Source organism: Dysidea avara, chromosome 10 (genome assembly GCF_963678975.1).
Source record: "Dysidea avara chromosome 10, odDysAvar1.4, whole genome shotgun sequence".
Lineage (NCBI taxonomy): Eukaryota > Metazoa > Porifera > Demospongiae > Dictyoceratida > Dysideidae > Dysidea > Dysidea avara.
Window position 1 is genome coordinate 11,426,435 of NC_089281.1, and position 27,724 is coordinate 11,454,158.

Genomic DNA, 27,724 nt, shown 5'->3' on the forward strand with positions numbered 1-27,724 from the left:
GATAGCTCGCCGACATCCTTTCCACAATTTACAACCATTTATAATTGAAGCAGCTATAGAAGAGGGACAGAGACCACAATTAGAAGACATACCAGTAGCTGAGACTGGTCTGTTCTATATGACACGTATCATGAAACTGTGTTGGGCAGGTAGTGCTGATGATCGACCAAAAACCCTGGAAATTGTTGAGTGGCTTAGTGCCCCTGCATTGCAGCTAATCATGAGTGTAATACCTGTTAGTAGTAAGTATTCTGTTTGCAATGGCTGCATTATAAATCCAATTCTTAGTGATGAAATTGGATCAATTCCTCCTTCTAGTGAACTTTGGATTTGTTGTAATGGAGGTGAAGGAACTGAACTGAATGTTTTTAGCTCCAACACAGTGGAGAAAGTTGGTAAACAGTTTTTAGGAGAAGTGCAGGTACTATGTATGAAGGAATGTGGCAACCACATTTGGGTGGCCTCACAAGCTGGTTTGGGATATGGAGTGTTGGATATCTTCAACAAGTACACAAAGGATTTATTAGTCCACAATATCGAGAATGTTGTAAGTTGTATTACCAATTCTGACCGACTAGTCTACATGGGTACAATGGAGGGTTACTGCTTTGCTTTTCCCATGGATGTACAATCCATTAGGAGTGATATTAAGCCAGCATACAGGTATGTTTCAGAGTACTGTGTTGATGGTTTAGTCATTACTCAAACTCACCTCTGGGTATCCAGCTGTAATCAAATTTATTTCTTGAACCCCAACACTCTTGAAGTAGAGGGTGTGGAAAAGAGGACAAAGAACAAACATGCTTGTGTAGGGAAGATGATGCTTTGTGATAATGAGGATCAGGTGTGGAGTGCTCACATTGGAGGTGTGATAATGTCATCATGGAGTGTTCACCAATGTGTACACTTGTGTGATGTTGATGTGGGTGTTATAGCTGAGGAGAAGTGTCATGTTGGTGATTCTAGAGATCAAATAATCACTGCCGTGTGTACTGGTCTTGATACCATATGGATTGGTCTAGCCAGTGGACACATCATTGTGTTTGGTATGAACCCTCCAGGTGAAGTACTGACATATTTCAGACCTTACCACAGTTATGTACGTTTTCTGTCTGCTGCCAACCACCCTGGTCCTTGTGGGAAGGAAGAGTGTATGATGTTGAGTGGTGGGAAAATGTACCAGCCTAATGATAGCTTCAAGGAATTACCGGATTATCCACGTAAGGACAAAAGTGGTCAACCTGTAGATACTGCTGGGGTTGCTATTTTATGGGAAGTATTACCAGCCAAGTATGTACGTCAAGTACACTACCTGAGGGATGGTGAAGCATGGTTGAACTATGATAGATACTGGCTTTACAGAGTCAATGAAACACTGTTCTGTTAAGAATGAGGAAGTAATAAATACGGGCTATGCTCTGATAGCTGCTATGGAGTGTGGTAATGTTAGTGATGTTGGAAAGTTTATCCTTCGTGAAGCAGCAAATATTGATATAGCTCTGGAGGAGAGTCGCAGGCTGAAGAATGATGTAGTAACTGCAACTCTTCTCCTTATCAAGGCAGCCATGGAAAATGATAGGATCTTGGTCCTGAAACTGTATGGTGAGGATGTACAAGGATTAAATTCTAAAATACTTTTAACAGAAGAAGATAATATTACTAAACTTCAACATGTTGTATGTAACCACACTGTTACAACAGTGTGGCCCATTAAAATATCACGATTATGTGGTGCATCAGCAGTGACAGAGGAACTTCTGCTAAGAACAAATGTTGACAAAAAAAGTGGAAATGTGGTGTGGTCAGACCTGCTTTTGACACAGTTGGAAATGATATGGTTGCAGTACATCCACTGGGTCACGATGCTAAGTTTAGCTCACAATGAGTTGATCACACTGCCACTAGAGATGGGTACTTGTTTAAGGCAATGCACAATGCTTGATTTGCAGTCAAACAAGCTATGCAATATTCCCCACTGTATATTACAACTACCTATTTTAAATGAGTTAAACTTGTCACACAATCATATTGTAGAGGTTCCTGATGTTCCAGAATGGTCTGCTTCTTTGCGTGTACTTGACTTGTCTTACAACTACTTAAGGAACTTGCCTGATTTTGTGGTAGCTCCTAACTTGGTTAATCTGAATATCAGTAACAATCAGTTTTGTACAGTTCCTTATTGTGTTTGTTCTTTTATTGGTCTTACCACACTTAACATTGCATACAACTCTCAGATACTTACTCTCCCAACTGAGCTAGGTCAACTGAAGAATCTTCTCAATCTCAACTTGCATGGTCTTTACCTCTATGATCCTCCTAGAAGTGACTGTTTTACAACAGCTGATTGTATTCATTATTTGAACAGTCGATTAAGTAATGATAATGGCTATTATCACATGAAACTGATGCTCCTTGGTAATCAAGGAGTAGGAAAGTCCACAATAATAGCACGGCTGCTGGGCCAAGAAATAGACAGTAAATTCACAGGTAGTGTAGACATCATTGAATGGAAATATGCTCCAGCATACAGCAGTAAGATGTTTCACTTTACCATTTGGGATTTTGCAGATCAAAATGAATGCTATGCTACTTACCAGTACTTTCTGACCAAGTGTTCTCTGTATTTGCTGGTGTGGAACATCACTAAAGGAGATGATGGAATTGCTGGCCTAAAGCCATGGCTCAATATCATCTCAGCAAGAGTTCCACATTCTTGTGTCATTATTGTTGGCACTTTTTTTGACAAGATTTCTGAAGAAGATAGTCAGTCAGGAAAGGTTGATGATCTCCCGAACAAAGTAGGAGAGCTAACTTCACAATACAAGCATCTTGTAGTTACCTACATCACTGTGGTTGGTTTACAAGGTCAGATGGAGAATATAGCTATGCTAAAAGATTTTATCTACAATGCTGCTTTGAAGTACACAATAAAGACTAGCACCAAGCGTCCATCCAGTTACTATACGCTGGCTGCCAAACTGATTGCTCTCCGTAGTAAAGTAAGAAATGGGGAACATGAACCGATCATGCATGTTGATGAGTTTAAGAAAATGGTGAAGGATCTTAATCTTGTTGGCCTTCAGGATGATGAGAAAATACACACAGCTACTGACTTTTTACATGATTGTGGTGTTCTACTACATTATGGTGATCGTGATTGTGGGCTTGGTGATTTATACTTTGTTGATCCGGCTTGGCTGTGCAATCTTATATTTAATGTTGTAGCTATCAAGCAGCAGAATCCATATTTTAAAAAACAAGGAATGATTTGTGCTATTGATATCCCCAATTTGCTCAATTTTCCTACCCAATACCTACATGCGATTTTAACTATACTGAAGAATTTTGGCATTGCATTTCCTATAGACAAAGATAACCGTAACATTCTGATACCATCAATCTTACCTGAGGATTGTCCTGCCATTGTAAGGAAGCAACTATCAGACAACACAGATGGCTATAAGAGGTTTATTAAGTTTGTTTCCAGAGACCAAACCAATCATCACTTAACTTCTCAAGGTTTGTGGAGTCATCTTTTGTCTCGTATCATGGTCAGTATCAAGGAAATAAGGGACAACCTGAATGTTCCCATATCGGTTATGGGAAATAATCTTGCTATTTCAGCAAATGTTCATTTGGAAAGCAAGACAACCATTTTCACTGAAGAAGAACCTAAGGCAACAGTGAAGTGCATCCATTCTGATGTGGCGCCAGTGTCAGGTACTTCAAATCAGTCTTTCAATCAGTCATCCAAAAAATTTCTAGAATATGATGGGTCAGTAGCAATATCTGATCCAGCAGCAACTATTAGACCACAACTAGAATACAAAGATCTCCTTTCTGTAAACAGCTGTGAAGACTTGGTTTATTGGTGTACAGGTATTTTCTACAATGTCAATAATTTATTTATCATTATTGCATCTTTGGAGCAGATTGTTAAGGACCAGGACAGGAATGGTATCTTCATCATGTGTTCACCAACAGATGTAGGTTGCAGAGTATTTGGTCAGATAATTGATCTTGTAGAACAACTGATTTCTGAATGGTATCCTGAACTGGCAGGAGAACTTGACCACACAGTTCCTTGTTATGAATGTGTCAAAGCTGATACCCCTATTCCATATGAATTTAAAGTATATCAATTATTGCTCCTGATTGCTGATCACAAGCTATCCACAAAGTGTGGTGCATGCCATAAGGTGCAGAAAATTAAAAATCTTGCACCTGATTTGTTACTTACTGAACCTAATGAGCCATTATTCCTTTATGCTAGTGAGACTATTTACAAGGAGAATCAACATGGTGTGCTGGAAACAGGAGCATTTGGAGAGATTTGCCATGGTAAGTACAAGGGTCAGTCAGTGGCTGTAAGACTCTATAGTGAAAAAGAGAGAAGCAAGGTAGAGAAATACTTAAAGGAGTTACGATCAGAGGGTAAAGTATTCCATCAATCGTATCACCCATGTCTTGTTCATGTAGTTGCAATTATTATACAACCAACAATATCACTAGTACTAGAGGATGCTCCTCAAGGGACGCTGCAGGTGCCACTGTTGAGTGAACAATTTGCATTTTCAAGGATTATGATATATCGCATTGCTATTCAAGTAGCGTCTGCACTACAATATCTTCACAGCTCAAATATCAGTTTTCATGACTTAAGGGCAAGTAATGTATTATTGTGGTCACTGTCACTGGATCATTTGGTAAATTGTAAGGTAACTGTTGTAACCATAAGTACCTATGCTGACCCTAGAGGTCTTTATAACGCTCAAGGTTTCATTGCTCCTGAAGTTGCTCATACCAATCATTCCAAGGTGCATTCAGCAGTTTATGATCACAGAGCAGACATATTTTCTTTTGGCATGTTTCTTTACCAGTTGATAGCTCGTCGACATCCTTTCCACAATGTACCACCATTTAAAATTAAAGCAGCCATAGAAGATGGATGGAGACCACAATTAGAAGACATTCCAGTAGCTGAGACTGGTCTGTTCTATATGACACGTATCATGAAACTGTGTTGGACAGGTAGTGCTGATACTCGACCAAAAATTCAGAAAATTGTTGAGTGGCTTAGTACCCCTGTCTTACAATTGATCATAAGTGTTATTCCAGTAAACAGCCAAAAATCCATTTCTAATGGTTGCATTGTTACTACACTTCATAGAAATCAGGATAAACCAGTTAGTGAGGTGTGGATTTACTGTGATGGAGATGAAGGAACTGAGATCAGCATCTTTAACCCCAATTCACTGTTAAAAGTTGAAAAAAAGTTGGTGTACAAAAATCGGGTGTGCTGCATCAAACAGTGTGGCGACCAAATTTGGGAGACCACACGAGGTGGTGTTCTGAATATCTTACACAAGAACTCTAAGGACCGAGTTGACAGCATGAAGATAAGAGATCATACTGTAACTTGTATTACCAGTTTTGACCAACGAGTATGCATGGGGACAATGGAGGGTTACTGCTTTACTTCTCCTATATGTATGAATGGACAAAGTGTTGAATCTAAGGCACAATACAAGCATGTTGCAGAACGCTGTATTGATGGAGTTGTACTGACTCAGGCTCACCTGTGGGTATCCAGTTATAATCAAATTTATTTTTGGAACCCCAACACTCTTGAAGTAGAGGGTGTAGAAAAGAGGACAAAGAACAAACATGCTTGTGTAGGGAAGATGATGTTGTGTGATAATGGAGATGAGGTGTGGAGTGCTCACCTTGGAGGTGTGATAATGTCATCATGGAGTGTTCACCAACGTGTACACTTGTGTGATGTTGATGTGGGTGTTATAGCCAAGGAGAAGTGTCATGTTGGGGATCCTAGAGATCAAATAATCACTGCCATGTGTACTGGTCTTGATACTGTATGGATTGGTCTAACCAGTGGACACATCATTGTGTTTGGTATGAACCCTCCAGGTGAAGTACTGACATATTTCAGACCTTACCACAGTTATGTACGTTTTCTGTCTGCCGCCAACTGCCCTGGTCCTTGTGGGAAGGAAGAGTGTTTGATGTTGAGTGGTGGGAAAATGTACCAACCTGCTGACAGCTTCAAAGAATTATTTGAATATCCACATAAGAACAAAAGTAGTCAACCTGTAGACAATGCTGGTGTTGCTATATTATGGGAAGTATTACCAGCAAAGTATGTACGTCAAGTACACTACCTGAGGGATGGTAAAGCATGGTTGAACTATGATAGACTGCGAATGGCAATGGAAGATACTGGGTTTACAGATTCACTGAAATACTGCAAGTCATCAGCTGGTACAGTCCCAACACAAAACGATGCATTAGACAATGGTACAATTGATCATCAACAAGATGTCAAAGAACATAATGTCGATACCCTACATGATGATGCTACTGTGAGCACAGCACTTATACACAATGATGTTTCTTCACTATCAGAGCAACTATCAGTTAACCTTCCCACTGGTGAACAGCTGACACTAGTATGTAAACAACCAATCACTATTAACAGTTTAATCAACAAACTAACAATGGTGACAGAGATGATGGGGAACATGCTGATCACCTATCAGGTGGACGGTGAAGATGTTGTTACTGTTAAGAATAATGAACAATTAGAACAATATTTGAGACTATCAGATAGACCAAATTTACATGCTGAAATCATTTAATATGTAGGACTTGAATTTTATTGACCAGTTATACATGCATGCATGTATTCCTTTGCATGCCGTGGATATTTTTATGCTTGTCTTTTATTTGCATTGACACAATAGAATATTAAATGCATTTTGTGACAAATTTGTTGGTGTGTGCATATGGGAGACATGTGAACTTGTGAAGTATAGATTTCATTTGAATTATTCCAACCAACTGTTAGCAAAATTCCATATGTGTGGAAATTATCATTTATGGTATAACCATATTAAGTATTTTCTGCAACACAAACATGATTGGGTATATTGCATGATGAAGTGATAATATATGTATCCAAATGGGATCTAGAAGGCCTCCCATGCACTTTCCACTGTGAAAAAGGTGGGATATAAGATGGTATTTCCAGTGGCTTATTGAATACAAATAAGCCTTAATATAAACCCTGTATTATACTCATGTTATAGTTTAGTATAATGCATACTATACTATTACATATATGGTTTCAGTTTATTTGCCACATTACCTGAAATAGCTTATATCGAATATAATACCCACACTATACCATCACATATATGGTTTCAGTATGTTTAACACATTAACTAAAGCCTTACATGAGATTGTTAGTATAATACAGATTATATCAAGCTTTTTTGTATTCAATAAGCCACTGGAAATACCATCTTATATCCCTCTTTTTTCACAGTGTTCTGCATGCTGCAAGGAGACATATTTTTCCAAAAATGCTTGTGTGTATACAGCTACTTGTGTGACTTTCTAAAATTTATTTAGCATAAACAATTCTACATGTATGTAAATGGAATATTTGTACACATAATTCAAACCCTTTTTATATAATAAGGAGTACTCTGACTTAGAACCTCATTACAGTGATCTTGATATGATGTAGTGACCATGGACACTAACAATATACGTAATCTACAAAGCAGGACACACTGCATGCTGATGATTGTTTCATTATAGAATGTATTAATAAAAATACATGGTAAATATCTCAGCCAAATGGATAAACATTTATAAATGGTAGTACATAGTTTTTATCCATCTGTACAGAAAAGTTTATAAAGGCTGATATTGAGCAAATAATTGTTCATATAGGGTAAACTTTTAGCATGTAGCATAGCAGAAAGCACGTATATATGCAGTAGCAGTTACTCCAAATTAGATACCTACTGTATCATAAACTAAACTGCTTGCATCTTACATGACATTTTGCTATTAAATTTTAGATGGAGTATGCATGCTGACAATGACTACATCATGCTAATATGCAAGCTAGACAGTTAGCTATAGTGTGTATTTATAGTATATGCATATGATGTTATGTATGTGAAAATCCAAGTCGTACCTCCTCGCAGTGCCTGATGGGCAGTAACAGTCTAACATGACTGATACTCTGGTGCAACCTGTCATTTGGTTTCTGTTCTGTTTTTTTAATCAGTGGCCTGATAAGTGGATCAGATTAATGGTGTTGCAAGCTCTTAGTATGTCTATATATATCAACTTTGCACTAGAAGTCTGATTATGATGAGGCAAGTGAAGCACCCTGGTAGTTCTCAGGTGGGGTGCTGGAATGTTAAAACCCTAGCTTGTGGAGGCTGATGGTGACATTTGTGCTGGCATGTCATTTGGCTGATGGTGACATTTGTGCTGGCATGGTGACATTTGTGCTCTCACCTGATGGAAAGTGATTGGTGACTGATCATAAAGCGGAGTTCTTGGAACGTGAGCTGAAGAGATTATGGTGGGGATCAGTGAGACTAAGTGGTTTGACCAAGTATTTGGCAGATGGTTGTACTGTGGTGCACTCTGGGAGACCTGTGCCTGCAGCTGGCGATGTAGTTCAACATGGTGAGGATGTTGGTTTTGTTCATGACCCAGTGATGTCTGGAGCATGGAGGAATGCTGTACTGTTACTTTGAGGCTATTGTTGACTGAGAAAAAGGTTCTAGAATCAGGTATCAGGCCTTACTTTGCTACGTGTGTATGCTCCCACTCACTGATCATGTACTGACCAAATTTTACAACAATCTGCAAGTGCCATTGGACTCTGTGCCCAGGATGATTTGCTGATTCTGATGTGTGATTTTAATGCTATAGGGTTGGAAGTACGTACATGACATACTACCAGAGGAGAGGACTTTTGTGGCATGCCTCCAAGGTAAATACTCCACGCCTGATCCTCATTGTCTGTTAACTGCATCAGTCCAATTTAACCATACTGGCTTCTAATTCGAGGGTGTCAAGTTATCAGGAAATGCATTTGGTTATAGCTATGAGTGGATACCTACTACTCTATACAATGTGGGTATACATGCTCAGTTGCATTTTGACTAATGTTTGGACATGTAAAGCTGTAACCTAATTAACTTTCCATTGTACCCTTGTACACATATGTATAGCTGTTCAGAATTGGTGATACAAGACATCATAGTGTACAAGATATGTCATGTATCTTGACTTTGGACACTATAGATACACTTGTCCTCACAAAGTGTTTGTCAACTTTAATCATTGAAAGATACTCAACACAATTTCTCTGGCTCCATCACAGCAAATCTATAGTTCGCTGAGAATAGAAATTAGTCCAATCTCATTGCTATATATGAATTGGGGGTAACACGAATGCAGCTATTATAAACAGAATAACTATTTGCTGCTATAATAACTAATAAGTAAAATACTTATGATGGATGTAAATCCAATTTTAATTTATTTTTTTACTAATAGCCTCAATATTCTTGATCATGAAGTAGATAGACAGTGAAAATATGCTTATGTATGTATATAGATGGTCAGATTTGTGTGATAATGCATGCACGGGGAAGAATTAATGGCATACTCACCTTAGAGGTGCGATAATTTCATCACGGACTGATGCTCACAAGTATGTAGCTACCGTACACCAACTTGTGTGATGCAATTGATGTAGCAATATAGCTGAGAATTGTCATGTTGGTGGTTCTATGAGATCATGTGCAGGTCTTGGTTGGATCTGTCATTTATAGCAACTGATAGCTATAGACTAGCTGCTCACAAAGAGTTCAGATCATGAGAGCAATTTGATTGGTTGGCTATAAAGATCCATGCGTGGAGTGGAGGGTGCGGAACGCATTAAATTTGTGAGGCAGAGTTAAGTTAATATACCACGCTATACTAAAAGAGACCACACACACAAAATGCAGCCACATTATGCTGATGATAAGCTTAAGCGCCCCGCGCCTTGATTTCCGGAAAACCGGTGAAAGGGAGTGGTTGCAATTGTGTAGGAACCAACACTGTGGTAGATTCACGAACATGGCGCACGGCGATGATAACTATCGGTGCGAAGAAGAGCAGCAAAGAAATGTCGTTCCCATATGTAAGGATCTCTCGTTACGGTTGGAAAATTGTCACGGAGAGTTTCGGTATACCTCGGAGTATTGCACATCGCTGCATGAAGCAGCGAGCAACGGTCGATCGAAAGTTTTAGAGTTATTACTACAACAGGGTGGTGACGTCAACTGTCGTGGAAACAGTGACTACACTCCACTGCATCTAGCAGTCTGTAGTGGTCATGTAGATTGTGTACGAGTACTTTTAAACTACAATGCAGACATTTCCATTACTGATGAATTTGGCAAGACACCCATCCAGACAGCAGAGCTGAGTTCTAAACATGCTGTAGTGAAAGTGCTAAAAAGTGCTGGTGAGTGCAGGGGCATATCCGGAATGTAGCAAGGAGGGGTGTACCAGGGTAGTAGACCAGGGGCTGATACTCTCTTACAGTCTCGTATAAGCCTGCTTTGCAATCTCTGTAAATATTATGCACCTATCAGTGATATGTAGGCAGAAGTGGGGATTTGCAAGAGCTGTTCAACAAATTCCCTGAGGATAGCTTCATGTTGCAAATTTTCATATATTTACTTAGTTAACAATATGCTTATAGTTGTTGTGAATGTCCCTACTCTAGGGGTAACAACCTCCCAGGGGCGGATCTAGGGGGTGGGCTTTGGGGGCTGAAGCCCCCTTCACTTTTAGGCTTTGCTAGATCAATATGTTGAGGATTATAATGAAATTTTGTCTTAGCATAATTATAAGATCACTGATAATACAAATACGCAGAAACCCACCTTATAAACATCTTTCCAAGGCATTATCAGTGGATTTATGCTAAAGGTTATGCAACAAGGACTCAGATCAGCACTAAAGGTGTACAAGATCAAAATACTCTAATAGAACAGTCACCTAACTACTCTAATAGAACATTCAGTGTAAGCATAAAGATTGGTTCTGTTATGGAATTCTGCCTACGCCTATACATACAATGAAGTACATTGGTCTATTCAAAAGGCTTGTTCATCTACTTGTGTAGTTATTACCGGTACTGGTATACTTAATTCAGGTACACAATTTCCATTGAAAATGCTCTTAGATTCAATCTCATATCATTCAAATGTCAAAATTTTCCAGTTTCAACATTATTGTTCTATCATGCACGCAATTGTGAGAGGGTTTATCATGTGCTTGATATGAACCTACCCAAACCTTTCCATTAGCAAATGGTGCAGAGAGCCCTTATTATATCTAAAGGGAGTTTATAAAATACATACAGGCAGAAATATGTATTTTATTTTAACATCTATATTCAAAATTTTCCTGGGAGGCATGCCCCCAGACCCCCTAATTCCAGCATGCTTTGCAGTGTACTTTACACACCTCCACCCAAGATATTAGTACACACCTCCACCCAAGAGATTGGTACCTTGAGTTAGCCCCCCCCCCCCCCCCTTTATAAATCCTAGATCCGCCTCCGCCCCCTACAAATTCCACTTGTTACCCAAGGTGAGGAATAACATTGATTGGTGCATTTAGACCAGAAATTTCCATAAATCCCATAAATTTACATAAGCTTAATAGATAGTGTTGCATGTGCCACCTACATTTAAGGGTAAGTTGTACCAGTCTACATATGCAGTAACATGGAAAGCCAAATTCTTGGTAGCTACTGTGGAGGCATTATCTAATGTCTAATGTCAATCAATTTATTGTCCTTTGCTCATTGTACTTGCAGATATACTATTTGCTATGCAGCTACTGGTACTCAAAACAATGCAACTGATGCATATTGCTGTATAGGTGGAGTAGCTAGCATAAATGCCATGGTTGGACGCCTTAAATTAATTTTGAAATACATTGAATTACAATTACTTTAATATTTCACTTGCAATCTTTGCTAAATTTTAAAGTTAGTACAGAGTATTTTGAAGTTTTAGATCCTAGGTCCTTTTTCAATCATCTTTTTGTTGCATAGTGATTCTACATTTAAAGGCTTGAGAAACACACAACACACAGTTTCCCACTTTTGTCTCCAAGTGTAGTGTTTATACAACCATTGTGCATGATATCACTGATATGTTACCTATGTACTCTGTCAAGCTTCGTCAACATTTTTATTATTTCTTCATATTCCAAGAGCCAAAATAACTATTTTAACCCAACACTGAGTAAATTTCATACTGAGTATTTATGTGATACATTTCTTATCCCTTTTGTAAAATGCCAAAAATCTTATGCATAATCCAATTACAGTGGTACCCCCATTATTCAAATACCTGTGTGCCAGTTCAGTCTAAAATGTGTTCAGATATGTAAGTGAATCCCAATCATTTACAGAACTCTGTTCAACTTCTCTAACAGAACATACGGTAATTGTCAAAATACCCTAATAGATCATTCATTCATTCTGTTCAGATAATCCAAGGGCCTACTATACTTACAATCATAGAAAAGGAATTAGCACGTTGAAACATTCTGTGTTCCCGGAAGCATGGAGGTCAATTTTGCAGGTAGTTGTCACTGGTCAAGCATGGCCCACTTTATGTGCTGGCGAAGGAATGGAATGGTTTCTTAGGTGTGCAATTTTGTCAAGCTGACTCATGTACTTGTGGTAAGCTACACAAGCTAGTACTACTGTCAGTGAAAATGTGAATATTTACCACTAACTGTACGTTCTATTAGAGTAGTGTATGTTATATTATAGTAGTCAACAGAACTGTGGTATTTAAATGAAGGCTACATCTTGATGAATGTTTTGGAAAAATCAGTAAAGTTATGCACTATAGTTTATTGTCCATATACATACTTTTACCGATGGTAGTTTTTACCAGACACACTTTGCAATTTAATTTTCATAAAGGACGGAGAGAAAGTTATTTTTTCTAAACCACAGTAAAGTCTTGATTGACATTTTCATTAAGTACACACCACTGACACTCCTCTATGTACAATGGAACCTCGGACCCCACTTATCCAGATTCTCAGTTAACCGAACTATAATGGAAATGACTGCTCTATTAGAGTAGTGACTGTTCTATTAGGGTAGTTGAAATACAAAAATATTTACCAATATGCTTTAAGCTTATCATTACATAGTTTCAGAGATATGGACTTTTCAGATTTATGGACCACCCCTGGTCCCAAGGGGTTCAGATAACTGAGGTTCCATTGTACTTGCTGACACAAGAAAATGAAGAAATTAAATTAATTAATTATTCTAATATTTCAACACTAACAAACATTATCCATTAAATACAATAAATGTACATGTGTTCATCAAGAAACACATATAACACATACTTGTGTGCATGGTATCAAGACACATGGTAGTGTGTTGTGCGGCTCAAGAAGCTGGCGCGCCACACTATGAGTATATTGACAGAAGAAGGAAAACATGGTTCTCACACATGTAGTTTCATGATCTCTTATTTGATTGGAACCAATTTTATTGCAGAAGTGCCTGATAGGTAGAGGAGCCTACATACCAAATTTGAAGAAAATCGCCTCAGCCGTTTCCGAGTATGAATGGCCAAAGTTTTGTTTTAATTTCTTTATTTTTTCTTCACAAAATCTGCATTAAAACAAAAACGCATACTCCAATTAGGAGGCTGAAATTTGGCACACTTAAAGGACCCATTAAAGTGAATCTCAGTACCAAGTTTAGTGGGAATCCGGTGAATATTCACAGTGGTTATCTATTTATTTGTTTTTATTTGATACTGGGCACTGATGTTGCCCTTGTCCCAGACAATTACAAAGAAAATTAGAAAATCTAACTATAAATATTTACTAAGGTATAAGTACAAATTAATTATAATAATTGTCTATTTGATCATGAAATGAATTGATTGATGTTGATATACAGTGTTGGGGCAATCACTTTTTAAATGTAATTCATTACATATTATCAAGAGTTCATAATATATATACTAAGGAGAGTATCCTACTCTCATATACCCCTGTAGAAAGGCGTATCGTGAAGTTATGACGTAACACTTCTGAGTTCGCCCGTTTTTCTTTGTATAATTAATGATGTCATTAGTTGAACATGGTATCGATTGAACGCGTGCCTACCAACGTCGCTAGCAACCAAATTAACTCCAGCTCTAAGTGTTTCTCACCCAACTACAATCGTTCCTTCATGGGTTAAGACCGCTTCGTAGGCGTTTCTTACTAGGCCATTCGCGAATACGGCTGTCCTGAGCGTCGCAAGTGTGAAACGGTGCTAACGATTCTTGCACTTTTACGGCTTCCTGTATGTCACAAACCACAACATCTTGTCGTTACATCATAACTTCACGATACGCCTTTCTACAGGGGTATATGAGAGTAGGATACTCTCCTTAGTATATATATTATGAACTCTTGATCAAGACACACGGTAGTTTGTCGTGCGGCCCAAGAAGCCGGCGCGCAACCCCGTGAGTATATTGACAGGAAGAAAGAAAACGCAATTTTCGCACCTCCGTAGCTCTGTGCTGCCTTGATGAAACAAGACAAATTTTGCTGTGTACATTCCCTCCAACTTCAGTACTCCACATTCCAAATTTGAGCGAAATCGCTTCAGACATTCCTGAGATATGCGACTTCAAAAATTGGCTTAGTTTCTTCGTTTTTTCTTCTTATTTTTCTTCCTCTTTTCGCACACTTACAAAAACTGCTATAAAACGCGAACGCGTTATCCGATTGCCTTGAAATTTGGCACACAGAAGGGGGGTATAAAGGCGCATCTCTGTACCAACTTTGGCTGGAATACCATAAACAGGCAAAGAGTTATGAGCGATTATGCACGAAAAATAACACCAATATGTTGTCACGCCTACAGGGTAAACCGCGTATGGGAAGAAGCTGAAAATCGGTGGGTGAATAGGTTAACTATTGAACCTCAAACCTTTTGTGGTTTGAAAGAAATCGAGCTAAAAACCAGGAAGATACAGCGAAAAAATCAACAGTGTGTAACAATTACGCAATCAAGATTAGCTAATTTTTATTATTATTATTATTATTATTATTACGCTTTCCACGCCTACCAGATAAACCACTTGGGGTAATGCTTTGAAAATCGCTGTACAGATGGAGTTATCATCTTAGAAAGGCTCTTCAATGGTGTAGAAAAATCAGACTTAAAGCCACGGAGTTATAACACGACTTGGTGTAGCGAGATCGAGATACTCTAATAGAGCAGTCATCCTAATAGAGCAGTCACCCTGAACAGAATTCAAGAGATCAGTTAGAAATAAGTAACCTGTATAGAGATCAGCTACAAACAAATCACCCTGTAGAGAGTTCAGCTACAAACAATTCACCCTGTTCAGACATCAGTTAGAAGAAGTTTTCTTGTAGAGAGTTCAGTTACAAACAAATCACCCTGTTGAAAGATCAGCTAGAAGATGTCACCTTATAGATAGTTCAGTTACAAAGAAACCACCATGTAGAGAATTCAGCTACAAACTAGTGACCCTGTAGATACATCAGCTAGAAGAAGTTACCTTGTAGAGAGTTCAGCTACAAAGAAACCATTCTGTAAGGAGCTCAGCTGCAAACAAATCACCTATACAGAATTCAGCTACAAACAAATCACCCTGTAGAGAGATCAGCTAGAAGAAGTTACCTTGTAGATAGTTCAGCTACAAACAAATCATCCTGTAGAGAGATCAGCTAGAAGAAGTTACCTTGTAGATAGTTCAGCTACAAACAATTCACCCTGTACAGAGCTCAGTTAAAAGAGGTTTCCTTGTAGAGAGTTCAGCTACAGACAAATCACCCTGTAGAGAGATCAGTTAGAAGAAGTTACCTTGTAGATCGTTCAGCTACAAACAATTCACCCTGTAAAGAGATCAGCTAGAAGAAGTTACCTTGTAGAGAGTTCAGCTACAAAGAAACCATCATGTAGAGAATTCAGCCGCAAACAAATCATGTATAGAGAGTTCAGCTACAAACAAATCTCCCTGTAGAGAGATCAGCTAGAAGAAGTTTCCTTGTAGAGAGTTCTGCTACAAACAAATCACCCTGTAGAAAGATCAGCTAGAAGAAATCACCTTGTAGAGAGTTCAGCTTCAAAGAAGCAATCATGTGAGAGTTCAGGTACAAACAAATTGTCCTGTAGAGAGATCAGCTAGAAGAAGTTACCTTGTAGAGAGTTCAGCTACAAAGAAACCATCATGTAGATAGTTCAGGTACAAACAAATCACCCTGTAGAAAGATCAGCTAGAAGAAATCACCTTGTAGAGAGTTCAGCTTCAAAGAAGCAATCATGTGAGAGTTCAGCTACAAACAAATCGGCCTGTAGAGAGATCAGCTAGAAGAAATTACCTTGTAGAGAGTTCAGCTACAAAGAAACCATCATGTAGAGAGTTCAGCTGCAAACAAATCACCTGTAGAGAGTTAAGCTACAAACAAATCTCCCTGTAGAGAGATCAGCTAGAAGAAGTCACCTTGTAGAGAGTTCAGCTACAAACAAATCTCCCTGTAGAGAGATCAGCTAGAAGAAATTACCTTGTAGAGAGTTCAGCTACAAAGAAACCACCATGTAGAGAGTTCAGCTGCAAAGAAATCACCCTGTAGAAAATTCTGCCAGAAACAAATTGCCCTGTAGAAAGATCAGTTAGAAGAAGTTACCTTTTAGAGAGTTCAGCTACAAAGAAATCATTCTGTAAAGAGCTCAGCTGCAAACAAATCACCTATACAGAATTCAGCTACAAACACATCACCCTGTAGAGAGATCAGCTAGAAGAAGTTACCTTGTAGATCGTTCAGCTACAAACAATTCACCCTGTAGAGAGAGCAATTAGAAGAAGTCACCTTGTAGAGTGTTCAGTTACAAAGAAACCACCATGGAGATTTCTGTAATCAATATAATATTATGTGACCGGATTTGCGAAAAGGGGTCTTCCACACACATCCAATTCCGTAACTGTTGGAGACCATAACTCAGTGTTCAAGTATCATATTAACCTGAAAATTTCACCACGTATTCAGCTATAGTGGTGCTCACCAATGTCCAAAATTCAAGGCAATAGCTCTTTCCAATCTGAAGTTATCAATTGTCAAAGTTGGCAAATTGGATGTGTGTGGAAGACCCGTTTTCGCAAATCCGGTCACATATGTATTATACAGTATATATAATTTGTACATTTACTGATAAATATTTAAAGTACATCTACTTCATCTTTTCTTCTTCCTGTAGTAAAGAAAAAAACATAGGTTAAAAAAGTCCCAAAGCTGGCCATAGGCCGGCTTTGGGGTATACAAATACAAAAAGAAATGAAATCTAATCCAAAACAGCCAAGCTGTAAAAAAAGTGTGCGGCCCTCAGAAAGGCCATGGTGAAAAAAGATGTGAAATCCAAGGTGGCGGCCAAGAAATGGCTGTGATGGTAGGTTAATGGTAAAAATTTTAATAATGACAATTTAGGTAAATTTTGTGAAGCGGCACAAAAATTCACCTGAATTGTTGTTATTAAAATTTTTACCATTAACCTACCATCACAGCCATTTCTTGGCCGCCACCTTGGATTTCACATCTTTTTTCACCATGGCCTTTCTGAGGGCCGCACACTTTTTTTACAGCTTGGCTGTTTTGGATTAGATATTATTTACAACCGAACTATTTAGTTACAGTTACATGTATTACCCATATAATAAAGTAACTATAATAATATTACATATTATATTACTTTGTGTCCACAGCCTTAAGCTGTCACGTGTGAAACTACCACTTTATCACATGAAATGATTGCGTTGTTGGACAATGTGCACATCTTGGTTATAAGCAAGAAGCTGGTGAATAAACTTCATTCTGTAGGCTTCATTACTTCGTTGTGGCTAGGTGTTACTCAGTGGATCACTAACGAGATTAGTAACTTTGTTACTTAAGGCCAATGAAACTTGATTAGCAGTTTCGCGTCATCGCCCGCATGCTTTTGATACACCCGCATGGAATTTCATTATTGGTATTTCACATCGAAATACTCTAATAGAACAGTCACTTTTATTCTAATAGAGCAATCAGCCATACTCTAATGGAAAAATCACTTGTTTAGGAGTTACAGAAATAGCTGAATATTCTAGTAACGTACTTCAGCTATTTAATGCAAGAGTAGATCTCACTGTCTTTTGGCAGAAATCTTCATGTTTAGGATGTGTGTTGTGCTTTTGGAAAATAATGAATAATGAATAATAACTGCCCACCCGCATCAAATTTTCAAAAATCTGAGCGAGAAACTGGTAATCAAGTTTCATTGGCCTAAAGTAATAATAGTACATAATATTAGACTCGTTACAATAACTTCATTACTTAGGTAACGTGTTATATTAAGTAAAGTAACTTGAGTTATATTATCTGTTTTTACAGCATATTTCGTTATACTACTTCGTTACCACAAAAGTAATAATTATTATGTAACGCGTTACTCCCAACACATGTGGGAGTAGGACATTCCATTCCCTGATGGTTCGCGGGAAAAAAACTGTTCATGTAAGCATCTGTTGTAATATGGTACAAACTCAAAACAGCCTATCAGATGTATTTTACCACAAGCAATCATCTTGGCAACTTTAAACAATCAAAAGATGCTTGTGTCATTAGTTTCACACTGATTAGTAAAACAGGAAAAACAATATGACTTGTTAAAACTTACCATAAGACACAAATTTGTTACAGTAACACCAAGAGTACATAATAAAAATAGGGATTATGTACTCTTGGTAACACCTCTGAGGTCACAGTACACTATCACTATTAAATAGCATACAATGCAGTGAAGCATGAATTTGTGGCATAAAGCCCTTTACAATTTTTGCTAGAAAGAGAAAGGAAACAAAAATGGTGCACTTTTCAAAACGCAATTTTTTAATACAAAAAGTAGGCAAGTATGTACAACAGGTTATAAATATGACTAACTATATTGTCGATTTCAATATTCTATGGTGACTTCTTAGTGTCCAAAGTAATATTTATTTTCCTAGCGCAGATATATAACAGGGAGTGCTTTAAGAATGCCTACATCACAACCACTGTGTACATTGGGTCTGTGGAACTTGCATAGTGTACTATAGCTACAACTCCAATGAATTTTGAGCAGTTATAAATTTCATTTAAAATATGCTGATATAGTGCTGAAAGGAATACTGATTCAGACTGTTCATGACAATATATTTTATTTCACTTTTCAAAGAAGCTGTTCTATGCAGATGAATAAATCCTTTCATGAAGCTTAAGATAATAAGCAAAATGATAATGTGTAGCTCTATATCAGAAAATATGGCAATAGTTATCAGGCATCAACTTACTGTTATGTGACAACTTTTTAGTGAGTATTCGAAACATCAAGAAGTGGTTGTCTTGTGCACAACTAGCTATTCAATAGGTAAATAAAGTGCTATATTATTCTGTACTAGACATGCAGCTCAATTATATTCAAGGATAGTTATTCTCAAGAATGACGCATGTCAACATGCTATTTTCTAACTGACATAAAATGAAGATACTTTGATATAGCAGTCTCCTATCTTATATAATGTGTAGGGGCAATTGCTGTATTAGAGCATCTTGATTTTGTAAAGAGACTTTTGTGCTACAAGTGAAAATCTTATTTATTCTTCAATCAATATCCGATTATCCCAGAAGTTTTTCCTTATGTATGAAAATATTCTGGCACAGTCAGTGCATCCCTATTCTGTATCAATTTTATAATTGGATGCAGTCGTGTGCTAGGTGTATATAGTAATAATGCATGTTGATGCACATGTGTACTTCATTGATTGTTGCCTCTGGTAATTCTGTAGAAATCATCAAAGAAGTAAAAGTTAATGGACCTAATCTCAATGAGCTACTGAAGACACCTCTTAACCAGCTGGAAGAAAACTGCGTGGACCATGCTCTGATAGCTGCTGTGGAGAGTGGTAATCATAGTAGTGTTGGAAAATTGATTCTTCATGGAGCATCAAATATTGATCAAGCTTTGGAAGAGAGTTGCAGGTTGAGGAAACATGTGGTAACTGCAGCTTTTCTCATTGTCAAGGCAGCCATGGAGAATGACAGGACCCTTGTTTTAAAGCTGTATGGTGAGAATGTACAAGGACTAGATACTAAGATTCCACTAGCAGAAGAAGATGACCTAACTGAGATTCAGAATGTTGTATGTAACCACACTATCAAGACAGTGGTGCCCATTGAAATAGCACGACGAAGTGGTGCTTCTGAAGTGAGAGCAGAGCTTCTGCTAAGAACAGATGTTGACAAAGAGAGTGGTACTGTGTTGTGGTATGGCTTGCGTCTGACCCAGTTGGAGATTTCATGGTTGCAAAAAATTCACTGGGTGAAAAAGCTAAAGTTAGCTCGTAATTTGTTTACTTTTCTCCCACCAGAAATGGGTAACTATTTGAAACAGTGCACGAAGCTTGATTTGCAGCGGAACGAAGTACGTGAAATTCCTTGCTGCTTGTTAGAGTTACCTAGCATTAATGAATTAAACTTATCGCACAATAAAATTGTAGAGATTCCTGATGTACCAAAATGGTCTGCTTCTTTGTCCGTACTTGACTTGTCTTATAATCACCTGAGTAGTCTACCTAACTCTGCAGTGGCTCCCACCTTAAAGAATTTGAATCTCAGTAACAATAAATTCCACACAATTCCTCATTGTGTTTGCTCATTCATTGATCTTACTACACTCAACATCGCATTTAACTCAGAGATACTAGCCCTACCATTTGAGCTAGGCCAACTAAAGAATCTTCTAAATCTTAATCTGGATGGCCTTAACAATCTTAGGAATCCACCCAAAAGTGTTTGTGTTTCCACAGTTGATTGTATTCGTTACTTAAACAATTGTTTGTGTAGCTGTCATTATCACATGAAACTGGTGATTGTTGGCAAGCAAGGTGTGGGAAAATCTACGATTGCTGCTAGATTGCTAGGTGAAAATATTGGTGATGAATCTACAGTTGGCGTGAGTATAAGGGAGTGGAAATACAATCCAACTAGTGATAGAGAGACCATTCACTTCAGTATTTGGGATTTTGTAGGTCAAGAGGAAAACTATGCTACTCACCAGTGTTTTTTGTCCAAACGATCCCTGTACTTGCTAGTATGGAATATCACAAAAGGGGATACTGGAATTGCAGATCTCAAGTCATGGCTTAATGACATTTCTGCTAGAGTTCCTGACTCTTGTGTCATTGTTGTGGGTACATTTCTGGACATGGTGTCTGAAGAGGACCGCCAAGTGGGAAAACTCAACGATCTTGTGAAGAAAGTGCAGAAACTCACTGCACAGTACAAACATCTGAGTGTCACCAACATCACTCTGGTTGGGTTACAAGGTCATTTGGAGAATGTAACTAAGCTAAAGGAATATATCTATAATGCTGCTTTGAAATACCTAAAAAATTTTATGGGTGGCAAACTTCCATCTAGCTATCATGTATTGGCTGCCAAACTTTCTACTATCCATCAAAAGGTGAAATCCGGGGACCATGAACCAATCATGCATGCCACAGAGTTGAAGAGGATGGTGAGGGATCTTAACATTGTTGACTTGCAAGATGACAGAGAACTACATACAGCTGTCAAGTATTTGCATGAAATTGGTGTTCTTCTTCATTATGATGATCGCAGATGCAATCTTGATGATTTGTACTTTATAGATCCTGCTTGGCTGTGTGATTTTGTCTCCACTCTTGTGACTACCCTACAAAGGAACTGTCATCTAAATCTAAAGGAGGGGATAGTAAGTAGCAAGAACTTTTGTCATTTCTTTGACGATATGTCCTTTTTTCCTATCAAATATTTTCAGCAATGTCTTACTCTACTTTGCAGACTTGAAATTGCCTTTCCTTTAGATAGTGATAACAAAAGAATTGCAATTCCTTCAATGTTTCCTAAGGTGCATCCTGCCATTGTAAATGAGCTATTACTAGGTAGAAAAGATCACTACAAACGTTTTATAATTTTTTGCTCTTCAGTTTCTGAAGGTGAATCTTTGCATTGTCTAACTCCTTCAGGTCTTTGGAGTCGTTTGCTTTTTCGTATCATGAACAATATTAAGGAACTAAGGGAGGCACTAAGTGAGACTGATATTTGTTCAGAAAATGAGGCCCAGCAGAAATCAAATAAGTCATCACCAGACAGCATGAAACATTCTTTTAATTTAGAGAAAGGATCTTTATCAGGTGTTGAGTTAGTAGCAGCACCAGTACCACCATCTAATAAAAAAGTAACTAGTCTACTTAATAACCAAGAATCAAGTGATAGGTTTCCTACAATAGAGGGATGTGGTAGCTTGGTGTATTGGGACAAAGGACTTTTCTACAATGAGAATAGATTGACTTTCATTATTGAATCATTAGTAGAGACTGACAAACACCAGGAAAGGGATGGCATTTTAATAATGTGTTCACCTACACCAGAAGGTCGCAAAGTGTTGGGTCAACTAGTTGATCTTGTAGAGCAACTGATATCTGAATGGTATCCTGGACTTGATAGAGAACTGAATCACAAAGTTCTCTGTCATGAGTGTATCAAAGCTGATTTTCGTAATCCATATGAATTTGAAGTAGATCGTTTATTGCCTATGATTGCTGAGCACAACTTGCTCACAGAATGTGGTGCTGGGCATCAAGTGCAAATAATAGATATTGTACCTGATTTATTATTAGCTGATCTTGATTCATCATTCTTCCTAGATGCTAATGAACTTACTTACAAAAAGAAGGAAGGCAATTTGCTGAGAACTGGAGCATTTGGAGAAGTTTATCATGGAGCTTACAAGGGTCAGTCAGTAATTGTGAAATCCTATACTGCAAAGGAAGAGAGTAAATTAAAAGAATATTTTAAGGAATTACGATCAGAGAGCACAGTGTTGCAACTACTGCATCACCCATGTCTAGTTTGTATGGTTGGAGTAACTGTACACCCTACAATGTTACTAGTAGTAGAGGAGGCTCCTCAAGGAACACTACACGTTCCATTGATAATAGAGCAAAGAGCATTTTCAAGAATTGTCATGTATCGTATTGCTATTCAAGTGGCATCTGCACTACGTTTTCTTCATAGCATCAACATATATTTTTATGACCTTAGATCAGACAATATTTTGTTGTGGTCACTGTCACCAGATAATTTGATAAATTGTAAAGTGTCTGATTTCAAAGGAGCTGCTCATGCTGATCATGGAGGATCACATTGTCTTCATTATACCAAAGGTTTCCTTGCTCCTGAAGTTGCTAACATCAGCAATGCTAGAGAGCATTCAGTTTATGATCACAGAGCAGATATATTTTCTTTTGGAATGTTTCTCTACCAATTAATTGCACGTAGGGATCCTTTTCATGATCTTCAAGCAGTTGAAATTGAAGCAGCCATAGAAAAGGGAGACAGACCAGAATTAAATGACATTCCAATAGCTGAAGTTGGTCTTTACTACATGACACGTGTCATGAAAAAGTGTTGGGTAGATAGGGCTGTTGATCGACCAGAAACCCAAGTGATAGTTGAATGGTTTAGTTGCCCTGCATTACAACTGATCATGACTGTTCTACCTATTGCTAATGAATATTCCATTTGTAATGGTTGCATCAGTGCTCCAAGTCATAATGAGTTCAACATAGCTGCTAAATCCTCTGAGCTGTGGATTTGCTCTCATGGAAATGCAGGAATTGAATTGAATATTTTTAATACGAACACAATGGTGAATGTTGACAAACATTTTGTAAGATATAATCAGGTGTGGTGTATGAAGCAATGTGGTGACCACATTTGGGTGGCCTCACAATCTGGCTTGGAGGATGGAGTGGTAGACATCTTTAACAAAAATACTAAACTCTTAGTCCACAGAATTAGAAAGAATGACATTGACAAAAATGCTGTATCCTGTATTACCAGTTCTAAAGATTTAGTGTACATGGGCACAATTAATGGTTGCATTTTTTCTTTCCCCATGGATATACAGGCAATTCAAAACAACTTACACCCACAGTGCAGATATGTGTCTGAATCTCATCGCATTGATGGAATTGTAATCACCTCAACCTGTATTTGGGTATCCACTTCCAACCACATTCATTTTTTGAAACCTGAGAACCTTGCTGTGGAGGACGTAATAAAGAGAACAATGAATACACAGGCTTTAGTTGGGCAGATGATGCTTTCTCTTAAAGGTAATCAGGTTTGGAGTGCCCATGATGTGATAATGTCATTATGGGATGCTCACCAACGTGTACACCTGGGTGATGTTGATGTGGGTGTTATAGTTGAGGAGAAGTGTCATGTTGGTGATTCTGAAGGTCAAAAAATTACTGCCATGTGTACTGGTCTTGATACTATATGGATTGGTCTAGCCAGTGGACACATCATTGTGTTTGGTATGAACTCTCTAGGTGAAGTACTGACATATTTCAGACCTTATCACAGTTATGTACGTTTTCTGTCTGCTGCCAACTACCCTGGTCCTTGTAAGGAGGAGAGGTGTATGATGTTGAGTGGTGGTAAAATGTACCAACCTGATGACGGTTTTAAGCATTTGCCAGACTTTACTTGTAAGAACAGAGTTGGCCAACCTGTAGACAAGTCAGGAGTTGCCATTTTGTGGGAGGTACTTCCAGCAAGGTACATGCGACAGGTTCACTACCTTGGTGAAGGAACGTCTTACTTGAATTATTCTCGGCTTAAAGAAACCATGATGGATACTGGTTTCACTGAATATAGAGATCGCAGGTCTACTGAAGAATGTGAGCTTACGATGTTGTTAACAAAATTATATCCTGAATTTCTTGTTAATTCTGATGAAGTGAATTATAAGGACAATAGAAAGTACTTGTCAGGAATGGGATACTTCTGTCAAGGAGAGTATAAGGGTCAATCTGTATCCATCAAATTTTGCACTGCTGATGAGAGAAGTGCTATGGAAGAGTTTTTGAGAGAGCTGTGCTCAGTTGGAAAGATGGTGCAACAACTACATCATCCATGTGTGACTCACTTGTTGGGTGTCACTGTCTACCATACAGTATCACTGGTGCTAGAAGAACCTTCTTGTGGTATTTTACGAGATTTACTCTTGAAAGAAGAGAGCATTATACCAAGAATTGTTGTTTATCGTATTGTTATTCAAGCCGCATCTGCACTATCCTATCTTCGTGATAGAAATATCTTTTGCTTTCCACTGACTACAGACAATGTATTGTTGTGGTCATTATCACCAGATTGCTTAATTAATTGTAAACTCATTGCATTTAACATTGCTGCTGTAAATCCTGTAGTATCAGAAAATGATCCAGATTTGACTGCTTCAAAAGTTGATTGTGATAGTGTTGCTAGCAACTGTTATTTAGCAAACATTTGTTCTTTTGGTGAATTTCTTTACCAACTGATGATCCACAGGTGCCATATACAACACTACCACCCTGACTTGCCAGAGCTACAAAATACTCCACTACCAAAAACTAGTTTGTTCTATATGCAGAAATTGTGTTTGTCTTACAATTCTAACCAAAGTTATTTGTCTAGTGAGCAAATTATTGAATGGTTAAGTGTTCCTATGCATCAGCTGGTCATGAGTATTATTACTGTCAGTGGAAATCACAACATCTCCTGTGGTTGTATTACACCTACAGTTATCACCAAAACTGCATCAATACTTAACCCCATTGAACTGTGGATATGCTGTAATGGAGTAAGGCAAAGTGAACTAACTATCTTTGAAGCAGAAAGAGTTAAAAATGTGCCCTTAAAAAATGTCCAGGTTAGTTACATGAATCAGTGTGGCGATAGTATTTGGATGGCTTCTCAAGATGATTTAAAGCATGGTATAATTTATATCTTTGACCAACATTTACAAACACTGATATGTGAGATTAAAGGAATGAACTGCATTGTATCGTGTATAACTAATTCTGATTGTTTAGTATACATCAGTACAGAGGAGGGTTACTGTTTTGCTATTCCCATGGAAATACAGGCCACTCATAGTAACATATGGTCACATTATCACAAGCGTATATCAGAATATTGTATTGATGGAGTTGTACTGACTCAGACTCACCTGTGGGTATCCAGTTGTAATCAAATTTATTTCTTGAATTCCAACACTCTTGAAGTAGAGGGTGTGGAAAAGAGGACAAAGAAAAAACATGCTTGTATAGGGAAGATGATGTTGTGTGATAATGGGGATGAGGTGTGGAGTGCTCATCTTGGAGGGGTGATAATGTCATCATGGAATGCTCACCAATGTGTACACCTGTGTGATATTGATGTGGGTGTTATAGCTAAGGAGAAGTGTCATGTTGGTGATCCTAGAGATCAAATAATCACTGCCATGTGTACTGGTCTTGATACTGTATGGATTGGTCTAGCCAGTGGACACATCATTGTGTTTGGTATGAACCCTCCAGTTGAAGTACTGACATATATCAGACCTTATCACAGTTATGTACGTTTTCTCTCTGCTACCAATTATCCTGGTCCTTGTGAGAAAGTAGAGTGTGTAATGTTGAGTGGTGGAAAAGTGTACCAACCTGATGACAGGTTTAGGGAAATTTCAGACTGGCCACATAAGAACAAAAGCTATCACCCTGTTAACAATGCTGGGGTTGTTCTGTTATGGGAAGTATTGCCAGCCAAGTATGTACATCAAGTACACTTCCTGAGGGATGGTAAAGCATGGTTGAGTTATGATAGGCTAGAAAAGGCAATCTGTTTGCAGAATCATTGAATAACTGCCGTTTTGTAGTTAAATCAACATCAACTGTTTCAGTTTCAGCACACACAAACTTAGTCCAGCTCAAGATATCAAAGAACATAATGTTGATACAATACTTCCATGAATACACTATTGCTTCACAAACTATTACGGTTAGCAAAGAGCAGCTGACACTAACATGTAAACTACCAATTAATGCACTATAAATATTTTAATAAAAATGATAAGAAGTATGCATTCTAATCACTACCGGGTAGATAAGCATATTGACACTTTTATCTCCATATTTTTAGATAAACTATGTTAAATTGAATGATCTAAAATGATGATATTTATGTACTCTATACACCTCATTGTACATACTTACGTTGTCATATACGTATATGATTTCCATGACAAGTTGCAAACTGCTAAGTGCAACTTATGATTATGTAGCACTAGTTATTGAATCCTTGTTATGTAAAATAATAACAGTAAAAAGTCAATTATAAAAGTACCCAGTATACAATTTCATGGATTGATTTGATTTATTGTTTTGACTCCAGCAATCGTTTATAGCCATTCTTCCTTACAAGAGTTTTAAAAAAATAGCTACACAACAATGCATTTCACACTACACTTAAACTCACAAACACAAGAACACAACAAAACAAGCACACACAACAAAGATGTAAATTACATAACAAACACACATGATAAGCATTACAAAACTGTTTGTATTGGGCAGTAACAATGTAGTCATTTAAGTGGGAAGGGAGGAGGTTCCACCATTGTGATTCCTAATATCAGAAGAAACCTTGTGAAAATGTATGGTTAAACATCATTGGATTGGCAAAGTGCTGCTTGACTCGTATAAAGTACTTCTGGTGGTTAACAAGTAAATTAATGGCTCCAAGGGAATACCTTTAGACTGATGATACTGGCAATGCATTTTATACACCAAATTAAACTGAATAAGTGGCAACCATTGCAAACACTGAAAGTGCATAGACAAATGGTCACAACTGTAAGGTGGTAGATTTTTTTACAAGGAGTACTGCTCTGTTCTAC

General features: G+C 37.9%; 2 protein-coding genes across 2 annotated transcripts; both read left to right on the top strand.

The window, feature by feature from the left end:
* The first annotated feature begins 29 nt into the window (after window positions 1-29).
* On the top strand, window positions 30-6,671 carry LOC136268593 (leucine-rich repeat serine/threonine-protein kinase 2-like). The gene has a single exon (XM_066063970.1). It carries the CDS (start codon window positions 1,341-1,343, stop codon window positions 6,654-6,656), a length of 5,316 nt encoding a protein of 1,771 aa, XP_065920042.1. The 5' UTR covers window positions 30-1,340; the 3' UTR covers window positions 6,657-6,671.
* A 3,286-nt stretch (window positions 6,672-9,957) lies between these two features.
* On the top strand, window positions 9,958-27,015 carry LOC136236746 (leucine-rich repeat serine/threonine-protein kinase 1-like). Its single transcript, XM_066026989.1, has 2 exons — window positions 9,958-10,348; window positions 19,764-27,015. The coding sequence occupies exons 1-2, from the start codon at window positions 9,958-9,960 to the stop codon at window positions 26,684-26,686; spliced, it is 7,314 nt and encodes a 2,437-aa protein (XP_065883061.1). The 3' UTR covers window positions 26,687-27,015.
* Window positions 27,016-27,724: the final 709 nt, after the last annotated feature.